This window comes from Borostomias antarcticus (assembly GCF_949987555.1).
Source record: "Borostomias antarcticus genome assembly, chromosome: 22".
Taxonomy (NCBI): Eukaryota; Metazoa; Chordata; class Actinopteri; order Stomiiformes; family Stomiidae; genus Borostomias; species Borostomias antarcticus.
Window position 1 is genome coordinate 12,225,177 of NC_140255.1, and position 24,503 is coordinate 12,249,679.

General features: G+C 40.3%; 4 protein-coding genes across 4 annotated transcripts; all 4 read right to left on the reverse strand.

Annotated features, from left to right (window-relative positions):
- Nucleotides 1-1,802: 1,802 nt before the first annotated feature.
- sar1aa (secretion associated, Ras related GTPase 1Aa) lies at nt 1,803-5,266 on the reverse strand. The gene is made up of 7 exons (XM_084456393.1): nt 5,251-5,266; nt 4,665-4,737; nt 4,406-4,525; nt 4,243-4,308; nt 4,054-4,157; nt 3,806-3,937; nt 1,803-3,537 (listed from the first exon to the last, which is right to left on the reverse strand). Exons 2-7 carry the CDS (start codon nt 4,720-4,722, stop codon nt 3,421-3,423), a joined length of 597 nt encoding a protein of 198 aa, XP_084312519.1. The 5' UTR covers nt 4,723-4,737; nt 5,251-5,266; the 3' UTR covers nt 1,803-3,420.
- A 1,026-nt stretch (nt 5,267-6,292) lies between these two features.
- On the reverse strand, nt 6,293-9,828 carry ppa1a (inorganic pyrophosphatase 1a; the record flags this gene model as incomplete). Its single annotated transcript, XM_084456075.1, has 11 exons — nt 6,293-6,321; nt 6,457-6,496; nt 6,647-6,716; nt 7,202-7,287; nt 7,937-8,064; nt 8,162-8,288; nt 8,469-8,555; nt 8,646-8,765; nt 8,880-8,933; nt 9,497-9,561; nt 9,768-9,828. The coding sequence occupies 11 exons, from the start codon at nt 9,826-9,828 to the stop codon at nt 6,293-6,295; spliced, it is 867 nt and encodes a 288-aa protein (XP_084312201.1).
- Nucleotides 9,829-11,673: 1,845 nt separating this feature from the next.
- lrrc20 (leucine rich repeat containing 20) lies at nt 11,674-13,952 on the reverse strand. Its single transcript, XM_084455919.1, has 5 exons — nt 13,718-13,952; nt 13,346-13,434; nt 12,795-12,944; nt 12,509-12,676; nt 11,674-12,361 (listed from the first exon to the last, which is right to left on the reverse strand). Exons 2-5 carry the CDS (start codon nt 13,413-13,415, stop codon nt 12,225-12,227), a joined length of 525 nt encoding a protein of 174 aa, XP_084312045.1. The 5' UTR covers nt 13,416-13,434; nt 13,718-13,952; the 3' UTR covers nt 11,674-12,224.
- Nucleotides 13,953-15,503: 1,551 nt separating this feature from the next.
- ndr2 (nodal-related 2) lies at nt 15,504-18,188 on the reverse strand (the record flags this gene model as incomplete). Its single annotated transcript, XM_084456076.1, has 3 exons — nt 15,504-15,656; nt 15,843-16,603; nt 17,939-18,188. 3 exons carry the CDS (start codon nt 18,186-18,188, stop codon nt 15,504-15,506), a joined length of 1,164 nt encoding a protein of 387 aa, XP_084312202.1.
- Between the last annotated feature and the right edge of the window lie 6,315 nt (nt 18,189-24,503).

The window sequence follows — 24,503 nt, forward strand, 5'->3', positions numbered from 1 at the left end:
ATAATGTACGCCTGCAAGACGAGCTGTGATCAAAATGTCAGTTTTTGAGATTTGTATCCACTATTGTGAGAAATGACCATCTCTCTATGTGTTTGATATGAAGTTTAATTCTTGAAAAAAGAAAAGGCCTGACATTTTGAAGGACCTCATCAAAACTTGTCCTCACCTGTGTTATGTGCATTATGTAGCTATTTACATTAGAAAGAGGGTTGTTTAGTAAGGTTTTGCGCTACTTTTATGCTAAAAGTATACAAATGTACTCAGCTTCTGACAGTCTACAAACCATTAACATGCTCATTTGATTATTAACATTGACAAAATGTCTAATATCTCTTACACTGGTATGAGACTTGGTTTCCTATTGCATTATTTTACTCAAAACCTGTAGAATGTATGTTATGTGTCCCAAACACTACAAAGAATGTCACCAGTCCCTCTTTCTAATCTACTGACTTTGAAATCACTTCAATGAATGTGCCACTCAATGTTTTATCTTCAGTATGCTACTTGAAACTGTATTTTTGTGTTTATAAAAAAGTGTATGTTACTTGATGTACTGTGCGTATACTTGAATTCTCACTGTTATTTTTTCTAAGAGTATATCGTAACCATTTGTTCATCCATACTATGAATAGGGCGGACACGTGGTTGTTTATAGTATTGCATGTTAGTGACAGGAATGTACTTCTAGGCTGAGCACTTTACTATTAAAGGCAATGGGGCCAAATGGGTCTTGCTTTCATGTTATAAAATGCACATCCTCTCCCAAGTCTGCAAACTTTAGGTTGAATCTTAGTTCACTTGTTCCCTATCCTGCCGCTGCAGTTCGCCTTTGGTGGATTTAAATGATGAGCATTGTGTTTGAAATCATTATGCTGTTATAAGAATTAGTTTTGACTAGAGATCTTCATTTCATTTTCATTTCAAACCTTCATTCACATGTAAAGCACCGAGGTTTCACTCATTTACAGTGTTGATGAGTTCACACAGAGACACAAATATCAACAGAACAAATGCAATATACAACAACAACAACAGCAATAATAATAATAATAATAATAAAAACAGTTACAGGTCGAAGTAGAAAGGTTTAGAGCCATGGATTTAAACTCTGTGACTGAAGGAAGTAGCTCAAGATACATTATATGATATAATCTGCAGGTCTGTTCTGCCCCAGATTGTTCTTAGCAGTCAGGCAGCCGTGGAAAGCAGTATGTCACCTTTCTGCATTACTGAGGTAGTTTCAGCCATCATGTCAACCCTACACCAATACTAAGCCTACATATTGCTGTTATGTTTGTACTGTATATATCAAAATTGAGGTTATTGCTCCTGAATTCAAGACACTCTTTAGTTTAAGGATTTACTTTGTCCTTGTCTGCCCCCTATTGTTGAAAGATGAAATTCCATCCATGAATGTGCAAATGGAAAAATATCAGAAAATATTTTACTGTTTGTAATCTATTGTGAGACAGCATCAATGTGAACGCCACAGCTAAAGAAACCATAGATGCCTCTCCTGAAGTCAGGTGTGTTGATGTTACACTCCTGCCTCAACTCATTCACACATGACTTCTTCTGTTTGAACTCAGAAGACATGTGACAGCAACTGAGCCAATGTTTGTTCTCTCGTGAAAAGTACAAGAGGATACTAGAGGTTACCACTCTAGAGCCTAAATAATGTACAGCCTCCAAGTGCTGTCCTCTTCTACTCCGCTGAGTAAAACCTCAAGGATGAACTCAGGTCATGAACACAGGATTGTTAAAAATATTTATTCAATTGGCTCACATTGCAATGAATAATCATTATTAATACCCTTTCAGGAATGTATGCTTTAAGTTCAAATACATGAACTATTCAATAATTATTCTCTATTTTACATTATTTACAGTGAATACAGAAATATTACTGGTGCACAAAAGTTGAACACTGGTATAAAAGCTGTATTCCTGGAGATGTACACTCATATCCATATATTGTCAAAAAGTACTTTCAGCATTTCAAGCTTTGATTCATTCGAGTCATTCAAAACATAACTCATAAATTATAAATAAATACAATAAATTACACAGCATACAGGAATTTAGTCAATGGATCACTGAGGTGAACCCGGTCAAAATCCACAAAAAAAACTGTCAGTAAAATTGATCTGAGTAACTCCAATACATTTTCTTTGATGATCCTAAACTAAACCTACTGTAACTCAGTCTTGACCCTAGGTTATTAGATGATCATAATACCAAGATTAAATTCTGAATCAATAACATAGTGACAGGTGAGTGTGACCAGGTCATTGAGATGTCAGTTTCCTATGGGAGCAAGGATGAATAGTTTCCATGTATACTAACAATGACAAAAACATCATCAGTAACTATTGCAGTGGAAAATAAACTTTTCAATACATGTGCAAATTAGTTTCCCTTTGTTTCACATACCGTTTTTAAGGAATGCATCAATCCAGACATCCAAGAAAGATGGCGTTTTTACTAGACTGGCAGAATTGGGCCCAATATATAACACCTGAAGAGCAACATCACCTCTTTTTGTGGGCCACTGATGGTCATTTTGCTGTATTGCTTCATGCAATGGCCATGAATATCTCCTCTTCCTACAGGATACAATGTAACTTGATAACATCTCACCCTTACGCCACTGAACTAAAACCATATCGCCTTCATGACAACATGCTTTCCCTAAGCTCTACGTTGTTAACGTTCCAAAGTCACTAGAAAGATGGCATACATCTTGGCTGAGGGCATTGAAGGCAACAACTGCAGGGACTTTATATTACTTTTACTCTCAATCCCAACTCTAGATTAATTCAGATAAAATGATTCAGAACATTATATTACTTTGTATGGGTGCAGGGAACCTGATCTTCCCACGCCTGTTGCATCTATGTACCATCATTCACTATCAGGGCTCATCATCCACAACCAATCCCACTACTTGGTCCAAGTGAATACATCAAATAATTCAAATCTCAGAGTAAGATCCTACATTCATACATAACATCTGCCTTGTACTGTACAGATAGGACATCATTTGTCAATATATCTATATTTGTACATGCCAGGTAATGGATTTATATTTAATAATATATATTATAATCATATTATAATCCAATAATAATGAAATCATTTTAACCTAATGTCAGTTTGTGGCAGCTCACCAGTGAACCCTTTCTAAAAGTGTGCATAGAAAACTGACACGCTGAACATGACAGATAGACAGACATCCCCCTGAAGTTTTCCACCAGGAGGCTGGGACTGACTCTCGAGGGCTTCCCCACCTCAGTATGTGATTATGAGGGTTCTCTTTTCCTTCACCAAACCTCCCCTTCTAGCTAAACAAAAGAACGCCAATTGACTTTGAAGTCCCAATTGGTAAAAAAAAAAAGGGCACTGTTTTTCCAAATGTCAGTCGATATACTGTGAAAGCCAGCGAAAGCCCTCTCCATAGCCCTGTTTCTTCAACACACTACACATAAAAATCTCCAGAGGTCGTACATTCAGATCCCTCAGGGGAACTTTGCCCTAAAGAAGAAAGACACACACATGAGTTTTACATACAGTATCACATTTAGAGAATACACGTTTACTACCAAAACACACACACACACACAAACACACACGCACGCACGCAGACAGGCATGCACGCAGGAACGTACGCAGGCATGCACACACACACACACACACACACACACACACACACACACACACACACACACACACAGAGGGACGTTAGTTTTTAAATGAAACTGATGCTTTCCAGGATTTCATTATTTCCAGTTGTAATGCTGACCTTCCCAGTGGTCTGTCCATCCAGAGTGAACGCTCCTCTCAGCCCCCCCTCGCTGACGGCTTCTGGGCGGTCGATCTTGTTACCCAAAACCAGGACTGGAACATTGGCAATGGTCTCGTCAGTTAACAGAGCCTAAAACAGAGGCAGGGAATACTGTAGGTTCATAGGTACATGACAAGACCAGAACAAGAAACGATCCTCTGATTTATTATAAGACTGCAAAACTCATTTAATTTGTTACATCTTACATCAAGTTCAATCTTGGATTCAGAGAGTCGGTCATGATCTGCACAGTCCACAAGAAATACCACTCCATTGACTGCTGGCAGGTAGTTCTTCCAAACTCTTCTTGCTGTGAAACAGAGAAAAGCATGTCTTTTTGGGGGGGACTACTTTGTCACAGACATTTTGACAAGCATACCAAGACATCGACCTACCTTGGACATGACCTCCCAGATCAAATGTGGTGAATGTCATTCCAGCAATGGTCAACTCTTCAGATGCTTTCAGAAAAAGAAAAAGAAAACAATTGATGGGATAGGATAAGTGCCCACTAGAGGAGAGAGGATGAGAGAATGAGCTGCTTGAGGGAATTCTTACTTGGATGCAACGTGGGCACATGTTGTCCAAGCCTGTCATCCTTCAGCATGTGCAGGAGTGTCGTTTTCCCAGCGTTGTCAAGCCCCAGGAAAACCAGCTTCCCAGACTTCTTGTACAAACCTGGCAATATTGATCCATATTTTCATTTAGGACACTTCTGCCGATCACATTAAAAGCTAATAAACAAGTTAACAATTCAACTACATTGGGAGCTAGCATAGCTTCAGAATTATAGGATAGGAGCAATTAGATGATTTACCTAAAAATTGTAGTACACCGCTAAAGCCTTTGTAGATCCAATCAAACAGAAATGACATGATGTTGGTCTTTGCCTGGAATGAAAGGGCAGGTTGGATGCATGCTAGCTAGAAGTAGCAAGTAATCCTGTAGATACTATGGAGCTTAGCTATGGAGCTTAGCTAGCTAGCACTAGCTAGACAACCACAAAGCAGCTGCCTGTCCTGTTCAGCTGGCCAGACACAGGCTCACAGATAGCTAGCTAACTAACTTTGTTTAGGCTACTTATTCAAAACGCATTTCCTATTGACAATCGCAATAGTCTCACTGTAACATTACAAGTTAGTTAACTTTATTAAATGATGGATGACGCTCAATGATTGCTGTGGCTTAATATCTAGTGCTAGTTAGCTAGCACTACAGTAGCTTCCTAAGTACCGGCCAGATAGCTACAACGGCATCCCTAGCCTCATATATTTGTCATGTGTTGACAAGGCAATCACATTTGTTTCGAGTTTCATCTCAATAGCAGAAGCACATGACCAAACCCTCTCGAAAACACAAGATTTCAATTATAAGCTCAAGTCAATAAAGCTGTCAAGCGTTACCTGTACCGAGGGCAACGACAGTGATGCTAGCTAATGCCAAAGGCAGCGGTAGGATGACTCCTTCCATCCAATGGAAGCTTGTCTGCGCTTAGCACATGGATGCTTAGCAGGACCATGGCGCCCCCTTGCGTGCGTGGGAGTAACTGCTCGTTATAGACCCTGCCAGGTATGACACTATAACCTATGATTACAATAATGGCTAGAAATCCTACGATTGAAAGCATACCACTACCTCTGTTGAACATTGTTCAGGAGTAGCCTATATTGTCTTAATGGATACTGCTGCACTGTAGGCTATAACATCATATGACAGCAGTGTGTGAAGTGACAGACCAAGAGGCATGAACCAGTCGTATTCTACCTAGCTAATCCAGGAGGACATGTTTGAATGAGTTTGACAACACAGGATTTGGAACACTGGCTTTTATACAGTAGCACTAAACGTGACACATAGCACCAAACGGGCATGGCATGGGTCTGAATCAATGCATATTCTCATCCCATGCATTTCTAACCTGCACCAGGGCAACACCACAGAGCCATTTCACACTGATGGGTATCTCAAATCAAAAGAAGCTAATAGGATTGTGGTACTCAACCCCAGAGACCAGCTGTATTGGGGTTTATTCAGCCCCCGGGCTACAGACAGGCCCCCCATGTCTCAAGGTTGCATTATGATACCTGACCACTGGTGCAGATGAACAACCACAGAAACAGGAGTTTTAATTTTTTATTTTCAGATATCAGACACATTTTCAGATCTCTGTATCAAATCACATCAATGACATGTGAGCCACAATAAATAGCAGCAGCTTACATTCTGACTGAAGAGTTCCTCACTATAATGAATGTGGAACTACTTTCTGACTTATATTTATGTAAAGTACATTTTTGTAAGTACATTTTATCTATACAGCACCTTTCACATACAGGGGTCACAAAGTGCTTCACAAAACATCAATAAATAAAAGCAATGACAAAAAGCACAATGATATGCAGATGAATAAGAACCCCAGTATGATACGGTTCCTGGTCTTGTCCCTTACTTCTCGTAGTAAAACCATCTGTCGGCTGGAAAAAGAACAATGTGCACATGAAAGACATGGAGAACAGGAAAGAAAAAGTAGCTGCTTTGAGATTTATGTTCACATTTGTTCAAAACTGAGGTGCAGGTACACAGTAATATGATGAAAACAAGACACACACCTGAACTTGGAATAGGCTCTGCATCTCCATAGGCACATGCCTATAAAACAGGATAATAAGGTCAGATTTCAGTTTATAACACATCTTTAGAGAATTATACTATTTTTAGGTTGTCCTTTGCTGCCAAGTCTTGACGCACATGTGGACAAAATGATGACTGTATACAGTAGGATAGTTGAAATGAACTTACAGCATCAACAACAGCCTTTGCATCAGCACTGGAGGCATAGAATGGGCTATCTGATACACATGTGTTCATGCTGGCCCACATGTGACGGTAAGAAGAAACAGGTGGGGATTGAGAAAAGGATGGTTCAATTAAGTATAGCCCAGGAGCTCAATACATGTCTCTAAAGCTGGGCTCACATAGCTACACAGCCAAAACAGTTAAGCAGCTTTAGAACTTTTATAGTTCTAGAATGTTTTTCTGTTCTAGAGTCTTGAAGATCCATTATGTCAAATCGTCGTTTTAGAATTGAGAAGGCTGTTAAAAAGCAAACATTCGGTTCTCAAATGGTCTTGGCTGTTGTATGTGTACCCAGCTTACAAAAACAATACAGACATTTCCAAACATGTACCACGTAGGCCTCATAGTGTACTAATGCATTCCAAACATACCAGTTTAGGTCATATTCACATTTTTGTTGTTTCTTGTAACATCCGATCCAATTTCTTTACATAGGCCTAGTTCAATGTGAACTGAGAACATGGAGATATTTGCTGGATTGTGGATAACATTTCTCACCAGTTTAGCTCGTCAGCATTAGTCTTTTGGGAGATCAATGCCTTCCAAAACTGATGAGTGCTCTTGACTGTTTCAATAGCAAAGTCCTTAAAGAGAGAGAATGTGTATTCCATTAAAGGGAATCTAGTAATAATAGCAAAACTATACGAGAGACTGCTAAGCAGATGTCTGTTTTGAACTGATAATAATATATAACAATTATAATATAATTACAGGACCTCTAGGGGGGTCTGTAATTCGCCACACGGCAATGGTTCATGAATGATGTTTTGAAATGGCATTGGGAATACACATTATAAATGCATGTTTTTTTCATGTTTTGCACCAGTGCAATAGAAATTCTTACGGAAGAGCATTAGGGCCAACAACAGAGTTGTTGTTTTTTAAGCTTCTGAGTTTTAAGTCAGAAGTTCTGACTTTTTTCTCAGAAGTTATTTCTGACTTTTTTTCTCAGAAATTCCTATTTTTTTCTCATAAATTCTGACTTTAATCTCAGAAATTCTGACTTTAATCTCAGAAGTTATTTCTGACTTTTTTTCTCAGAAATTCTGACTTTAAACTGAGAAGCTTAAAAAAAACTCTGTTGTTGGCCCTAATGCTCTTCTGTAAATTCCAGTTGTAATGGAAGAGTATACAAAATTGTATTCAATTAGCATAAAGTTAAGACAAAATATCACAGAAACATAAGATGATGCATGCACAGTAGATGCATAATATGATGCATAAATAATTTACCCTGTCTTTAAACTCCCCGCTGAATGCAAATTGATTCTCAGGCTTTCCATCCGGAACTTTATATCTTTTGAACCAGTCGAAAGTAGCTTCCAGGTAGCCTGGTTTGAGTTTTCTTACATCATCAATATCTGCATGAATCATACAAACAAATGGCCCTTATTAACTACAGTATACAAACACCATTGTTATTTCAGATAACTGTTGAAGTGTAATTAATCCTCTTACTGTTAAAGTCACTGGCCTCAGGGTCCTCAACATTAATCACGATAATTTTCCAGTCCGTTTCACCCTCATCAATCAAGGCCAGGGTCCCCAACACCTTCACTTTAATGATCTCTCCTCGAGAGCATACCTGGACAGCACAGGGAAAATGGACTGAGCAAAGCAATACAGGAAATGGTCCTTTACTCATTCACATTATGTGGTCATTATAAAGCAACAATCTGACCTATTGTATAGTTTTGAAACTATTGATTACAGGAAGTAGCCTACAGTAGCTGCCATTCATTCAATACTAAACAGTAGACTTTACCTTATTTCCTATGTCACAGATGTCAATAGGGTCATTGTCACCACAGCATCCTGTGTCTCCATCTGTGTGGCCTGGGTCTTCCCACGTCTTTCACAAAACCAAACAACTGTGACTGATGGTCTGTTTCCTAGTTCATACTGATTGAGGTTGACTGTGGAACTTTGTACAGCGACTTACTTGGGGGATCGCTCCATAGTTCCAGATGTAACCTTTGTGTGGAAACACATTAGCTACAAAGCGAAGTTTTCCTTTTTTGACATCTTGTTTCAATGGATTTAAAGGGTCTTTGGTTGCAATCTGAGGGAAATTGTAATGAGAGGATTAAAGGGGTATTAAACATTCTTTGACACGGCAGGACAACATCACTTGCACTACAATACTGATCACAAACATACATACACATACACATACCTCCATCTTTGCGTTTGTCCATTTTGGAACCTCAACAACAGCATGGAAGATGTTCTGTCAGAGGAAGAACATTCATTGTCTTATCTTTTAAACCAAATAATTGACTTAAAAAATTATACTGGATTTGATTCATTTGTATCTGTCATCAATGTACAAAAGACCTTTTTAAGATTGATTATTGTTATTGGCAGACAAGTTATCACCACCAGTAATTCCGTCTTTCCTTTGTATTTCCTCTTGTCAAAAGAAACAGGCATGCTTTGTTTCATTCTTTGTTGGCTTTCCGATTGACAAGACTCTTGTCACATGAAGCTCTTTTTTATCAGTGCTTGTTAATTAGATGTTTGTACAGTGCCATCTCAGCAATCAACCAACACTAACCCAGGGTGTGGCTGATTTCCTTCAAAGATCACCTGGAGGGGGCAGAGAGGATGGTGCAGGAGTTGTGTGCGTGTGATGGGGGCATGGCCATGTTGATGTCTGTCATAATTGTTAAAAGACCTCACTGGAGAACCACCAGATCCACTAGAAGTGAAAAGAATAGCCTGCCACAGAAAAGACCTAGAAATATATTCTTAAAGAAATATCTACAACAAGGCACACACAAGAATTCTCACCTCAGCCTCATTTGCATAAATCGGTATGTCATGGAATGGCGAAATATATTTCCCCTCCGAATTTTCTGTAAAGAGAGTAATGAATGCATTCTGACTGCACTCTGGACTTTTCAAACACATGAAAAGCGAGCCTTGAAGGACGTGCAGTAGGCCTACAGGGGGAGGAGCAATTTGACCCTACAGGAGCCATATATGTCAAGCTGTCAATATTACAGAAAGCAGCTGACAAATTTCCATTTGTTTATCAAGCATATTAAAAAGCTTCACTTACTGAAAAAAACTCTGTAGTCCATCGTATTGGGCTTGCCCCTCTCTTCGACAGTGAAGCTCATGTTTGCTCTAGTTCAGTCTAGCCTGTGCAGGGAGTGTATAGAGAAAGCACTGCTCCTAATACCCCCCAGCAGGTCTAGTGATTGGGTGTGAGGAGCAGGCACACGCACCTCTTAAGCCAAGGGTCTCCACAAGCCATGATGACAAGCTTGATCTGTCGCCAGCTTCTGACAACAGTAGAGCTGGTCCATAGAGCTTTATTGCAGTAAGACAGAGAACTACCTATAGGGTTTCCCAAACTTTACAGTAAAAATAGCTTGATGTAGACAGACATCTGAGGCTAATAAATTTAATTGAAACCTTTATTGCCCAAAAGGGGAATTTGTCTTGAGGAAGTAATACCTGTCACTTAAGCAGTATACATGATTATAATATATCTGTATGTATTATTCAGCGAGTACTTTTCCAACGGAACAGATTCTGAGAGAATTAAGTATTTGAGAAAATAAGTCATTGGTAGCTTAACCTCCATTCATGTAACCAGTCTTATGTGTCTGATTTACATGACAACCACAAATCCAGGCTGATTTACATGACAACCATATGATTCAGTGACACACAGTAGGCTGTATGATGACATGTCCTTCCATGCTAAATGTTTTGCTTCTCGGTTTCTCCCCTAAGATGTACAGTAATAGCATTAGTTTGTGTCAATGTGAGGGCTGTCAACAGCCAAACAACACAGAAAAACAGATGGAGCTGCCTGGTGTTAGCACTAAGCCAGTTAAGAGCATTACGTGTTATGTCCATGTCATGACCTCTCAGCACTTGAATTTCATTTGATAAGGTACTTCTGATCCCATTTTAAGGCTCAACGTGTGTAAGAATAGCTTTAAATAAGTTTTAAAAGTAAGGCTTTTGTGTCAGTTCAGTGCCAATATCTGATAACATTTTATTTTCAAAAACCAAAAAATTGTGATAACTATGTGAAATATATTCAGTGGCAATACAACAGTACAAAATATATTTTTTTCTTCTAAATATAGTATAAAGATGACATCTGTAATAGCTGGGGCCATAAAGCCAGTTTATATTCTGTGAATCAAACAGCACATGAAAAGTAGGGCTTGCAGAAGGCAATGCTTTATCAAGCCACAGAATTACATGATTAGAAACATCCTTGATGTTCTATACTTGTACTGATTACTGCCCAAAAGCCCCAAAACAACATAATTAAAACATGATTGTCCCCCACCTAGCGACAGCCGAAGGGGGGGACTTTAGTTTGGCCGGTGTCACGTCTTCTTTCCGTCCGTCCGTCAGTGAGTCAGTCCCCATAGTAACAGAACCCACCACAAAACGGCCACCTTTCAAATGCATTTTTTCATTGACAAGTACATTTAGATTTTTACATCAAAAACTATGCTTGGTGTCTCAGTATAGTCTCAGACAAGTTTACTCAGGAAACCATGTACTTTCTACATCCGCCGAGAGTAGAGCTTGAGGTGTTTAGTAGCGCTAGATATGTCTGTATTTCAACATTAATTATAAGACTTTTGACCATACAGGTGCATGGACTTGTTTGCCCACTAGATGGAGACAGTGCACTTACTTGCAGAGCCTGTGGGGGCGCAGTTCCGAGAAAACCGGAGAAAACGCTATGTATTGCTGCAGGTGCAGATGTTGGTCTGACACTGTGGGAGGGGTCCTTCATACTTAAAAGCAACTCTTTCTATATGTTTATCAAGACAATTCTTTAGCCAAATATTATCTCTAACACATCAGACAGATACATTTAAATAAGCAACTTTAATATCCCATGGCAAATACAGTACATTACTGACCTACTGTAGCCTTGGCAATAGAATTGTGATTGTGACCCATGGCAATAAGATAAAAGAGCAAGTCAATTTGTATTAACACACATGATAACACAAAGCCACTTAATGACTTCTTAATGACTTCATGGCAATATGTTGGTACACTGTAAAATATCATGCCTCACTTTGAAACATACGTTCATCTGACTTAATTTTTGGTGCTCTGTTGACATTACCCATTTTGAGTTATTTATACTTTTATGGTGATTTTTTTCTTAAAGACATTTCAATTTAGTTGACTAAACTTAAGTTATCAGTGTTCCTGCAAAAAATCTTCTCATAAGTTTCTTTAACTCAATTTTCCTAAGGTTTCCTCACTTTTAAAAAATATCATATTTTACAGTGTTTGAATAAATGTAACCCACAAATACTGTGAACTATAATAATGTAGAGGTAATGATGTATCAGGATCTGCTGGTAGTAGGTGAAGTGAACTACCTGCTGTGGACGTCTGGAGAAGTGGAAAGGCACTAATATGCAATCAATCATTATCATCACAGAGGAACCACAATTTAAACCACTGTGAGCGTAAAAGGCACAGCATGCAGATAGCAAAGTCCAATTTCAGTTCAAACTCCTCAGACATCCACTGACGATGCTATCTCATAATTCTGAGGGGTTTGAATTGCAGTAAGAGTGTCTTTATCCAAAGGATTTGCCCTCATGCTGATCCATTTCAGGGCCGGCATAGCAGACAGCTTCTCCAGTGGGATTTCTGTTGGGGGGGGGGGGTCTGTATTAGTGTTGTCCATCTTTAGTTTCTCATCATTGACACTGAAATGTTTTCAATAACTTTATAAGAAAGCTACTTTATAATGCTGAAGATACAGTGTATATATGTTTTTGTGCATATGTCTATTACCAGTAATGTCGTTCCCTTCCAGGTTGATCTTCTCAAGTGTCTGTATCTCAGTCAACTTCACAGGGAAGACAGAGAACTTGTTCTTGGCCAGGTTGATGCTAGTTAAATGCTCCATTTCTCCCACAGCGTCTGGTAGTTTGGTGAGGACATTGCCTTGCAAATCCAACTCTGGAATGTATTTGAGAACATTGGGAGTACCTCATACATTTTCACCAAAACATCAGTGAATCTGCTTTTTAAGATTTCAAATTAATGAATTATTAGTTATCTACATAATAGATTATACCTCTCAGTTGAGTGAAGGTTGCGAAAAATTTTCTATTGACTGCCTTTATCTCATTGTCGGCCAGTGTGATAAAGTGTATGTTTTCCGTGACACTTCTAAGGACCTTGAATACTCCATCTGGAAAATTAATCAGTTTGCAGTTCGACAGATCTAAAATGGAGGAAAATTATGAAGAGTTGTCAGATACAGTATCTCGCTACTAGTGCTGAGAACAATCACAAGCGTTAGGGCCAAGGGGTGAGCTGGGATTGGACCTTGGTGTCAGCCAGGTGTCACTATAGACCCCCTATTGGAGAAGCTTGAGCATGGAAAGATCATACAACCAATCACCAATGATCACTATGCTGGGTGGACTAAAGCGAAAACCAACATCATGAATATCTAATAACCATATAATTGAATGCGTGTCTCCGTTCTCTTTCCTTCATCATAAAATACTGAATACTGTGATTCTAGAGACTGAGAACAACTTAATTCAGAGTCTTAAGCCGTGGACACCACCTGTTGGCCAAATATAGAACCACAACACAAACGTGCTTTAATTCACTCACCCAGGGCATCTTTTCCTTCATCTACGGTTTCATTGATCCTCCTTGCGACGTTAGCCACAGCCTCAGCCATGATTCTGGTGCGTCAAACCCTGATGATGAACAGAAGGTCCGATCAAGCAGACAAACAAGCAGCTACTAAGTATCACTCCTACCGTCGTTACCATGTTTTACACTCTCATATCGGCAGTAGAATCGGTGTTGGCTATGAGTAGACTAGCCTAATACAAATCAGTGTAGGCTAGGCTATGAGCATCGAAACAGCGTGGGCAACTTGGCGCAGCAAGAGGAATGCTACTTATCAAATTAGACGCCCTTTAACTGTTAAAGATAGGTCAATACACAAATTGTTCCGAGGTCCATGCGAAAACCTACCCCCGGTTTTACAGAGTTTGACAGCTGTGAATGTTAGCATGTCACTGACTGAGCGTACCGACCAATGAAATCCATTCATTCACACACCCGCAGTCTAATTTGGTGATTGTGTATTTTTAGCCAAAGATAATTCACTGTTTTGTAAAAGAGTGCGGCATTTAACCGAAGGTAATCAATAGCAGTCAACAGACAAGCACAATATAATGATAACAACCACGGTTAAGTGATTTTTGCGAGACAAGTGCGAGATAAATTTACATAGCGCTAACTGCACTTCCCTAACTGCACTAAGGAAGAAAAAAAAAGAACAGCACTATACTTTGCGCATCAAATGTGCGCTGCAGAAATGCAGAAACTAACCTACATTTGTTCAGATATAGGACGATTTGAGGTTTCCATCAAGGTTTTTCATAAAACTTTACGAACTACACGCCTGTTTAATGACGTGTTTCCCAACATAGATCACACGAGTTCTTAAACATAGGCTATGTGTCTAATGTCTATGTATCTAATGTTGCGCGTATCTTACGCAAGGCTGACGTGAAATACGTTTTTGACTGCATATTATTCTTTGAAACGAGCATTATAATATTTATAATAGGCTATAATAAGATGCCATTCAATATGGCTATCATAGGCGACACATTGTGCTACAGTATTTTTAATAAGACTCATTATACTACTTTGAGTAGCCCTGATAAACAGTTTATCTAAATCAGATGAAACTGATTAAATAGAACCTACCTTTCAGTCCTGGTTAGTGGTTAGACTATTGACACATTCTCGTTCCACATAGACATGGTCACCATTCTGGAAAATCCTTTTACAATAGAGTGAAAGCATCTGAGGACAATGAACATGCAGAATATTGAACCCTGTGTGTCTAACTTCAACCACAGTCACATTGATCAGTTCACAAACTAAGCAGGAATGTCCAGACCTACCTTTATTAGTAGCCTATCTAACAAACTACAGGTAAGCATTGCTTGTCCAGTTAATGTGATTTAGGCTATTGTCACAATTCAAAACTATTTGTCCTCCACAGCCCACTATGAACTTTGAAACCATGAGTGACGTGATGTTTGTCTGAAACTGGGACTTGCCTTGCTTGTTGTTAGTGTAGTGATTGTTTCTGTGTCATGATTGTTCCTTTTGTGTCAGGAAATGTTTTATGTCCTTCCCATGTGTGAATTGTGTACTATGCGTCAGGTAAACACATCATATTATAACTCCTCATCAATGTATGGCTTAGCTCACAGTTCTCTGGATGCACAATGTAATATAGATACCATATATATACATAACCATAAATATTCAAGCTTTATTTAAGTATTTACAATACATTTTATACATTATTTACACATGGTGATATATACTCCCAGTATAAGCAGTGCTTGAGTAATGAATAGTATTACCATTTCATATTACACTGGAATGGACATTCTAAAAGTTTCATTTTAGATCATGTGACATTATCAAAAGGTTGAATATTCAAACAAGATCACTTTAAGGTACTTTGCAGGTACTTCTGGTAAAAAAATAAAAAAAGTACTCCAACCCCAAATCTTTATCGTACTTCACATCTTTGGTGACAACTTCTCTGGGTACACAACCACCAACCTTGTTGAGGAGTGCACAGTCACAATAAGCAGGGAGCTTTGTCCTTGCGGCTATAAGTGTTCTCTTTTTGTTTTCAACAATGTCTTGCTCTATTACAGTTACAGCACTGTAATTTCCCCCAGCAACACTTCCCCTGAGCTTTGTCCATAGGAAATGAGTGGTGCTGTCACTGGCAGCCGCACTCGGTGACAATCATGTCCTCGTGATGTCGAAGCAGCATCTGTCCGTTCTCATAGTACAGCATGCTGAGGGGACTCATCTTGGTGGGAGCGCAGCAGGCTGATGGGACTCTGTCAGGGTGGTAGTGTTTCAGCAGACTCTGGAGATAAAACAGACAAGACAGGCGTGAGCTTCTGTCAAAACAAACCTCAATTATGTTCACTGTATGAACATAAACATAAAATGTTCATCTTAACATGTGTTGTGATTGCTTTGGACAGAATAATACAAATAGATTTGGAATACATTTTGTTTTTAGAAATCATACATTTTCTGAGAAACTTACCTGCATATAAGCATGATTTGTTGGATTTAAGTCTTCTCCCAGAGGACTAGGGCAAGTCCCTTCACAGCGAAAAGCATTATACTTTTTAGGAAAGACAATCCACGAGCCCCAGCCTATTTGATTAAAGTCTACATGCAAGTCCACTCTTCGACAGAGAGACATTTCATTGGCTCTCCTGGACACTTGGGGGCCTCTTATTGAATTTTCTCCCTGGCCCCGTTTGCTCCTGTGCCTCTTTGGCTGATGCACCTTGGTGACTTCAGCAGAGGACAAAAACTTGGACTGTTCAGCCGTGTGGAGGAGGCTGGCTTTGGCCTGCGAGCCCTCCACAGACCCCGTGTGGGAGAACACCACCAGCAAGGCCCGGTTACTCACACTGGGTTCAGTCCTCGAGCCGGCCGACCTTGTAGGACCTGGAAACAACAGGCCCCTCTTTGTCTTGGGCGGTTTCCTCCTCCTCAAAATGCGTTTCTCCTCCAGCCAGTTCAGAAGTGGACTTGTCACGTTGTACACCTTCCAGTGGCGCGAGGAGGTGACCAAGGAGGAGGCGGCCAGTAGCCCCACCAGCTGGGGTTCCAGGCAGCCCCGGGCCGCACGGCATGGGGAGTCATGCTGATGGCGGAGCTCCACGGTAACGTTGGAGTCATCACTCGCCGCCCGGGGGAACCTGATCCTGAGCTCCGCCGTCTGAATCTGCTCATCAGCCAGCAAGGTGTTGAGGTCAAAGGTGACGATCCAGTGCCTGTAATTGTAAGACAAGCCTATTACAGAGAGAGAGAGAGGGAGATGCAAGGGTTATTGCAAGGTATCACATTATCAACTAAATGTTGCCATTTTCTTAATTAACAAGTGATTGGCCTATAAAGCTGTTGATCAAGCGGTCTATTATAACAGACAATTCATAGAAAAAAACCTTGACAATAAAATGCCCAAATGAATACCATAGGACAATAAGGACCTGTGAATAAAGTCTGGGGATTGAAATGAATGAAATGATTCATAACTATATTTTTAAGCAGCAGTTCTTGTTCAGCCTGATCATGTAAAGAAACTTAAGTCATGCATTTCGTGTCTTCTCTTAATCATTCATTCCCGTGGCCTGGAGCTCACAGGTGTGAAGTACATGAATTCAGATGCATTGGAGAAGGTGTGGCACATAATTAATCAATAAGATTAAAGCGTTTTATGCATTGTACTAGCCTATTGTCCAACGTCTTATTCTATTGGTGCTGTTTATTTGTTGATTAAAGGTGCAAAGCATCTACATTTGTTTAGATGATATGCGATTGATTTAGACAAACCAAGCCTAATTCCTGATGGTTGTCTGAAAGGGTACCCATGGAATTGCAACGGCAGGATGAGGCCTTCTCCCTAATCCACTCAGAGCAAACACCGGGTCGAAACCAATCGTTTAACACGTCCTCGGCTTGGCTTCTGCATATCCTCAATCAAACAAATAGGTAAGAACTCTAACACCTAGCAGCGATGTTAAATTAGATTCAGAGCTGGGAGCGCAGTAGGTCGGTGATGCTAAAATCCCGCCTTGTTCAAGACGCCGTCGACCTCTAATCTAATCAAGGGACGTGTGAAAAGAACTGAGGCGAGTTGTTGATTTGAGTTAACAACAGATTTGTCTAGGGATGTCTGGCAAGGCATCTAATAAACATCACCTATTTAAGAAAAAAGAGGTTTGCTTTGAGAATTAGACTGAAAACCAGTCTTTTCACACGCTGATCCCTGTACGGTTATTCAGCTCTCTAAATGGATGTGGATTGAAGCCTCAGAGGGCGTCTGGCGCAGATAGGCCTCCGCAGTGCGCAAGAATTTAAGGAATTATACAGGATGGTGGTCCTCTAACTCAATGATCAATTATTGATAATAATCAATAATCATATAGGCCTATAAACACATAAAACAGCAAAATCGTAGATATTAGGATTTGTGAATCAGGTTTAGAAACGAATCATAGCCGCATAGCCATGGCCTCACAAATAGCCATGTGTTTATATAATCAAATAAAAGGCTATTCCGCAGGTCTACAACAGGTCGGTGTCAAATTATGTTATACACGACAAGTTAGTTGAAGGAAGTCTTACTTTTTGCCATGACACTCTTGACGGTGTCTGCCTGCTTCGTTGTGTTCTGCTCCATAGGCCGAGTGAGGTTTGACTTGAAATTTCTGTAGAGGTGCATCATATAATTCGGCAGGTGGTATCCAGATGAGCGGTTCGTGACAGAACGGTGTAGTCCTACAGGGACTAAATCTTTGGTTTTGTGAATCCCTTGTGCCAGCAGCATGAGTAAAGATGCGTGCAGCGCTACACTTAGAGCTCCCAATGAATGCATGTTGAGCCAACCTGGATGAGCAATTGGCCTCTGGGAGATTATGGTGGCTTTTATACCCTCACCCACCCCTTGCATATTTAACAAGTAGTCGAGAACATTAAAGGAAATTGACGTGCGTCTTCAAGGCTAGTGACATGACAGGTCATCATCCATTCAATTGTTAATTAGATGCCTGAGTGCATGTTTACGATGAGCACAACAACCTCTTCTGCACTATTCATCCTTACATCAAACATTAGGTAATTTCTCAGAATGTCCAGCTAATAGACCAGCCGGTAGGCCTACATAGGCCTATCTATGATAGGCCTAGGCTGCTACTTCTGACCAGTTTGATGAAGAATAGCCTAGTTGTCTTTTGAAGAACTGCATTTGGAGATTTCTCTCAGACTGGTGGACACATTAAATAGTCCTACTTCTTTATTATTTGACATAGCTTATATTTTAATCCAGGATCTGATAAACATATTCATTGAATGAAATCAAGTTTATATATTTATGAATGCATCTTAAAATAACCATAGCCTATGTTTTTAATAGCCTACAAGTCTGTAGTAGGCATATTATTTGGCAACGCTATAGATAGATAGATAGATAGATAGATAGATAGATAGATAGATAGATAGATAGATAGACAGATAGATAGATATGAACTTATTTTATGATAAATCGTGGACTATAAGAATATCCTGAATCGATGACTGAAACGTTGAGGCAAGTAGGGTCTTTCATAACTTGGCTGTTTTGTTGTGATGAGGCTACACCCGGGTGCAGAGGTGCCCGTGGACAGATGTACACACTGAGAAGAAAGGTATGGCCATTGCGCATGCTCTGCTCCGTCTTTTATTCAGATAGTGGAATCCTTTCCTCCTAATTTCCCCTAGAAAATATCTTGTGGCGAAAGAAAATTCAATGGAAGGAACACTTCTGGGACAAATCTGAGAACTTTTCACTCTGCCGGTCTACTTATGGTAATTTAAACACTCACAAATGTTTAAATGCTTTCGAAGAAATCACTTTTTCCCGATTGGTGAAATGGTAAGTAGCCTAAAGTTTACAGATCTCGGTTCCCGTGTCCACGCACGCATGCAGTCGGCGATAGTCGGCGCAATTAATGAATGTCTGTTACAGTGTTTATGTTTTTGTGTTAGGCTACTTATTGCGTGGGTCAGGTGAATACCGGGTTTACAACCAAACAAACGTGGATACATGGAAAGTGGTAGCCTATGTGCTAGGCATGGCTCCTCATGTGCCGCATAGCCTAAGCACCGCGATTTCTGAGTATCAGAAGAAATGCTAGCCCACCGTTCTCTTCTTTTAGGCTATAGTGGCAGTGGCTGCTATCATTACATTCCTCCACCACGATGGTGCTGGCTGCGGCGGGAGCAGGCTAATCTGAATGGGGGAAGATGTTGGCTAATGGATCAGTAAATGTAGGCTAATAGCCTATCCACGATTGCCACTATTAAACTTTTAAGTCACCTGCCCAGGTTTTCACACCTCATAGTCATACAAGGCCACAATTGAACAAACCGATTCCTATTTTGTGAGTCATGAATGTGTTAGCTCTGCGCTTGCAAATCTGCCTGTAGTTGAGGTGTTCTAGCAATCTTGTCAATCCCCGTGTAAGGAGGGGCTACGAAGATCAATCAATTCTCAGGACATCGATACTGTTGTGTCAGTGCACCAACAGGCAACAGCATCTCAACGTTTGGCTACAAATTCCATAACCATAACAATGGAGTAGGGATTCTGAGAGCTGAATCGGCTATAGCTCTTCATTATGATAACGCTGCTAGATAATGTTTACACTAGCCTACTTCATTATTAACATGTACACAAATTAAGGTTATGGCCTTATACTTGCTGGATCTTTTTGCGATATAATGAAACTCCAGAGAATCCAGAACTAGTCAGTCAACTCCTAACTGGTGACCGCCACTGGAGGTTTGGTCCTGATGTCTGCAGTCCTCAAAATGTGCTAGAGGGCAAAATACGTTTTTTAATTTGTTGTCCTTTTTTCATATTACGAAAATTGAAGTTGAGAAGAATCCACTTAATATAACAAACAACAGTTTTAGGATCACTAAATAGTGATATTTTGTGGTCAAAATCCATTGTCCTGTGAGAAGTGTGAACAGTTGAAGACCCTTTTCTCTGCTTAGTGATTTTAGGTGTACCAACATTCACAGAACATATCTTCTTCAAATATTTGCTGATTTCAATGTGTGGCATATCATTTAAAAACTTACAATTTACACTTCAATAATCTGTAAAAACTGAAAAATGACCTTGGCAGACATCAGGACCAAACCTCCAGTGGCAGTCACCGAGGTACATCTATCTAGTACTGGCTTGTTTTCGTCCAGAACACCCTGGATTCTTCGTGGCATGGATTTAATATGGTGCCCTTCTGCCCACCACTGTAGTAAACATTTGAGCGTTTGCGGCCTTTCTGTTACCATGAAGGAGTCTGACCTCTCTCTTCTGACCTCTCTCATATGTAAAGTACAGTGTTTTCAGAACTGAACTCACAGAACTGCAACTTGCTGGATAGTTTTTGTTCCTGGCACCATTCTTTGTCAACTCTAGATACTCTGTAGTGTGTGAAGCTCCCAGGAGACCAGCTGTTTCTGAAATGCTAAAACCACTACGTCCAGCACCAACAATCATATCACGGTCAAAGTCGCTTAGATCACGCATCTTGACCGTTCTGATGTTTCGTCGAACAACAACTAAACCCCTTCACCATGTCTATGTGCTTTATATACGAGTTGCAGCCACTTGATTCACTGTTTGGCTAGGTGCTCTGTTGGAAACGTATTCTGCTATGTTTTTTCTGTGAGTGTGTCTGTGTGCTCCTTGATGCCTTGTGTGCTGCTCCGTGTAGGCGTGTGATAAATGCTGCTTGTTGATCATGCTATGTCGTATTGTGTGCTATTGTGTCTTGTGGATGTGTGTACATGTGCCCTGTTGGCGTTTTGATGGTGTGTGCTAATGCTTTGCTGTGATTTTAATGTGTTTGTACTGAATTGTAACCCTTTGTGGCTGTCTTGGCCAGGGCTCCTTTGTAAAAGAGACCTCTGTCTCAATAGGACTTCCCTGGTAAAATAAAGGTTTAATAAAAATAAAAAAAAATTGGAGGAGCAGGCTATTTGTGTCAACGACCAGATGTGGCCTACCTAATATAGTGACAATCGAGTGTAGGTCTTCTTGGTATTTTACGCAAGTAGGGCTCACTTTATTTGGTAATCAAGAGACCTCCTCAGTGTCGACTGCTGTTGACCCTTCAGTTTAGAACTACAAGCAGAGGAGCACCTTGCATACACCATCCTGACCTGAATATTCGTACAGGATTATGGCCATTACAAGGAATGGCACATGAAATATATTTGACCTGTGATTTTTTTGGTTTCAGACCACATAAAATCTTTCAAGTGCAGTGGTTATATTTGCCACTAGATGTCATAGGACTTGATGGAATCAATAAGAACGACGTAGTATCTGAGGTGTTGTTCTAAAACTCAACTGCCTCCTAGAACATGTATATACCCTTTGAATATGGATGGAAAAACTACAACAACAAGAAATCTAGACATTCCTATAAAAAAGCTTTATAGACCACATAATAGGGAGATATTATACTTAAAACATGTCTCATCTCCTCTCTCCTCTCCTCCCCTCTCCTCTCTCCTTCCCTCTCTCTCCTCCCCTCTCTTCTCTCCTCCCTGTGTGGTACTGGCTCAACTCGACTCATGTCTGCTCGCTTTTGGTAGCAGCTACTTCATTTTTCTTTCCAGGTGATCGTACCCATAATAAATCTGTGATAGTACCCCCTCAATTGGCCCATTTCACCAAAAAGTATTGTATTCGTGCAGCACTGACATATACTAATATACTGAGCTCTCTTCGTTCTCCTTCTGAGAAGCTATAAACTGATGACAGTTGGCACGGCTGCACAGCTCAGCTCAACTCCCAACTGAAATTGCACATGCGGTAACCGCTACATTGGCATAACTTCCTTTTTCAGTACTGCGGCTGCCTCCGTCCAGAGACAGGCTGTAGCAGAACCCTGTCAAACCAAAACACACCAATGTTTCTATATTTTAATGTCTGAATTTATAAGGAATACTACAAATGGTGCTCGGAGCGCACAGACCTCCACCCATGAATGCATTTTGTGGCTCTGTGTGCGCGCACGTGTGTGCGAGCAGGACATGTTTGCTGCATTCGTTAGGTCGAGAACTTTATGGCAGTCCAAGCTCGGTGTCTCTGACCTTCCCATGTCGAGATAAGGTTGTTTCAATTCCCCCCATTGACAATGAGGGGGGGGGAATTTTCACTCCTGAGCTTAAGTAAAAAAAAGAAAAAAAAAAAAGAATGGAGGTGAATGGCCAGCCATGTTTGGACGGCTTGCAGACTAGGCTTGCCGCGGTTGTCGGCCTACTCCATTTACAGTGTGAGGGGAGAGGGTGGTTGTTTGTTAAACTAGAAGGGCTTTATTGTTTCTTCTTTTAAAGAATGTATGTATAATGTCCCTTTTTAAAGTGATGTTTTAGCCTTCCTCAAAATTAATGACTAGTATTTACGTAATGTCAACTAGCAGGCTCGACGTACAGTAGTCAGCTCGGGTATGCCTACGCAAGCCGTCATCTGTCTTATTCCTAACCTTGCCACTGAGGAGCTAGAAACTAGCTGGCCTATTTTAGCAGCCTAGCAGCGCTCCGCTCATAACACCGATTTGCGCAGGTGCCGTCATGAGTAGGTCTATCCTGAATTTGCCGTTGTATCAAGTGCTTAAATACATAACAGTGTTATAAAAGTTATGCTGGACCGTGTATGGGTGTTGGAAATTGTGGCCAATTTTCATAAATCTGCATAACGTCATCCGGCCTGCAAATGGTCACTTCAGTCAGTCAGTCAGTCAGTCACAGACACTCCATAGGGCTGGCCCCATGTTTCAGTCCCAGTTTCCCAATAGAAAACGGATAAAGGCGAGTAGAGTTTGAGCCGGTACCTTGCGGGGGAAAAGCGGCTTAATGGGTTCTAGGCAGAGGGTTGAACCCTGCTGAAGGCACCCTGAGACCACAGAGACTATAATTCGTTTGAGAGATTTAGATAGATTGACCCCTGGGCATGTGTACAGTGTATGTAATGATGCGTGTGTATGTCCGGAACACATGTACCAGAGCCCACCACCTGGGGCGCTCGCCACAATCCATTTTTCCCATTTCTAAGTACATTTTGCTTTGTACATAAAAAACTATGCTTGGTGTCTCAGTAAAAGTATAGTCGATTTTAAGCTGTACTTTCTAAATCCAGTTCAGAGCTTGAGGTGTTTAGTAGCTCTTTTGGTGGTTATTATTATTATTATTATTATTAGACCCTGTAGAATTCTTTGAGCAGATTTGCTTGTTTGCTTCTTTCTTTCTTTGTTAATAAACAGTTTTATTGCATATTTTTTGTCCTACAGAAAGTTACAATTGCTTGAGTTTTTTTCCGTTATGACCAATTTTTATTACTAATATTTGAATTAACTAGTTTTCAAATAAATGCTTAAATTTTAGACCAAACAAAAAATATAATTGGCCTATATGGCGGCACTATAGATACATCTAAACTAGAAAAGCACATTCCACGTACACATTCAACAACTTGCTGACGACGTGCATCATTGGTGGGGGACGACAGGTTCACTGTGCTTCCTGCTTTTAGTTCTTGCCTCGGAAGTCTCTGTCCAGGGTGGGTTGAAGGGAAGGTAAATTGTTCTCTTAGTCTTGGATAGATGTTAGACAGGAGCCAGGACAGGATAGGAACTCAGATAGGTGACATTGTCCTGATGCTTTGTCTGTATAGACCGGGTGGGACAGTGAGAGGAGAGAATGTTCCTACAGTATAGCTCAGTCTGTCTCAACATCTGCTATTTCCGATGTGTTCTCATCATTTCATTTTGCAGATGAAGTGTATCCCAGACCAGTGCTTACTGACCAGGCATGCAGTGCAAACAGCAGTAGGTTTATAATGACAGTGGTCAGCCACTTCCTTTATAATCGACTAAATAAACTCAGTTTGTAGCTTCTTGATAACATACAATTACTTTTTTTTCCTCTGCCCGAAATAGATACAGTAAAATGTACATTTCAAAAATCTCATTGCCCTGTCTTTTGAGGACCATGGAATCATTTATTTGTAATGTAACAGGAAACTACCCCTTTGAAGCATCAGAAACAATTGCAAACATCAGTCTCATAAGTCTCATGTCTTAGAGCCATTTGAATGCTTCATTCATCTTCTACAAGAGATGAGGCCTGCATGTTG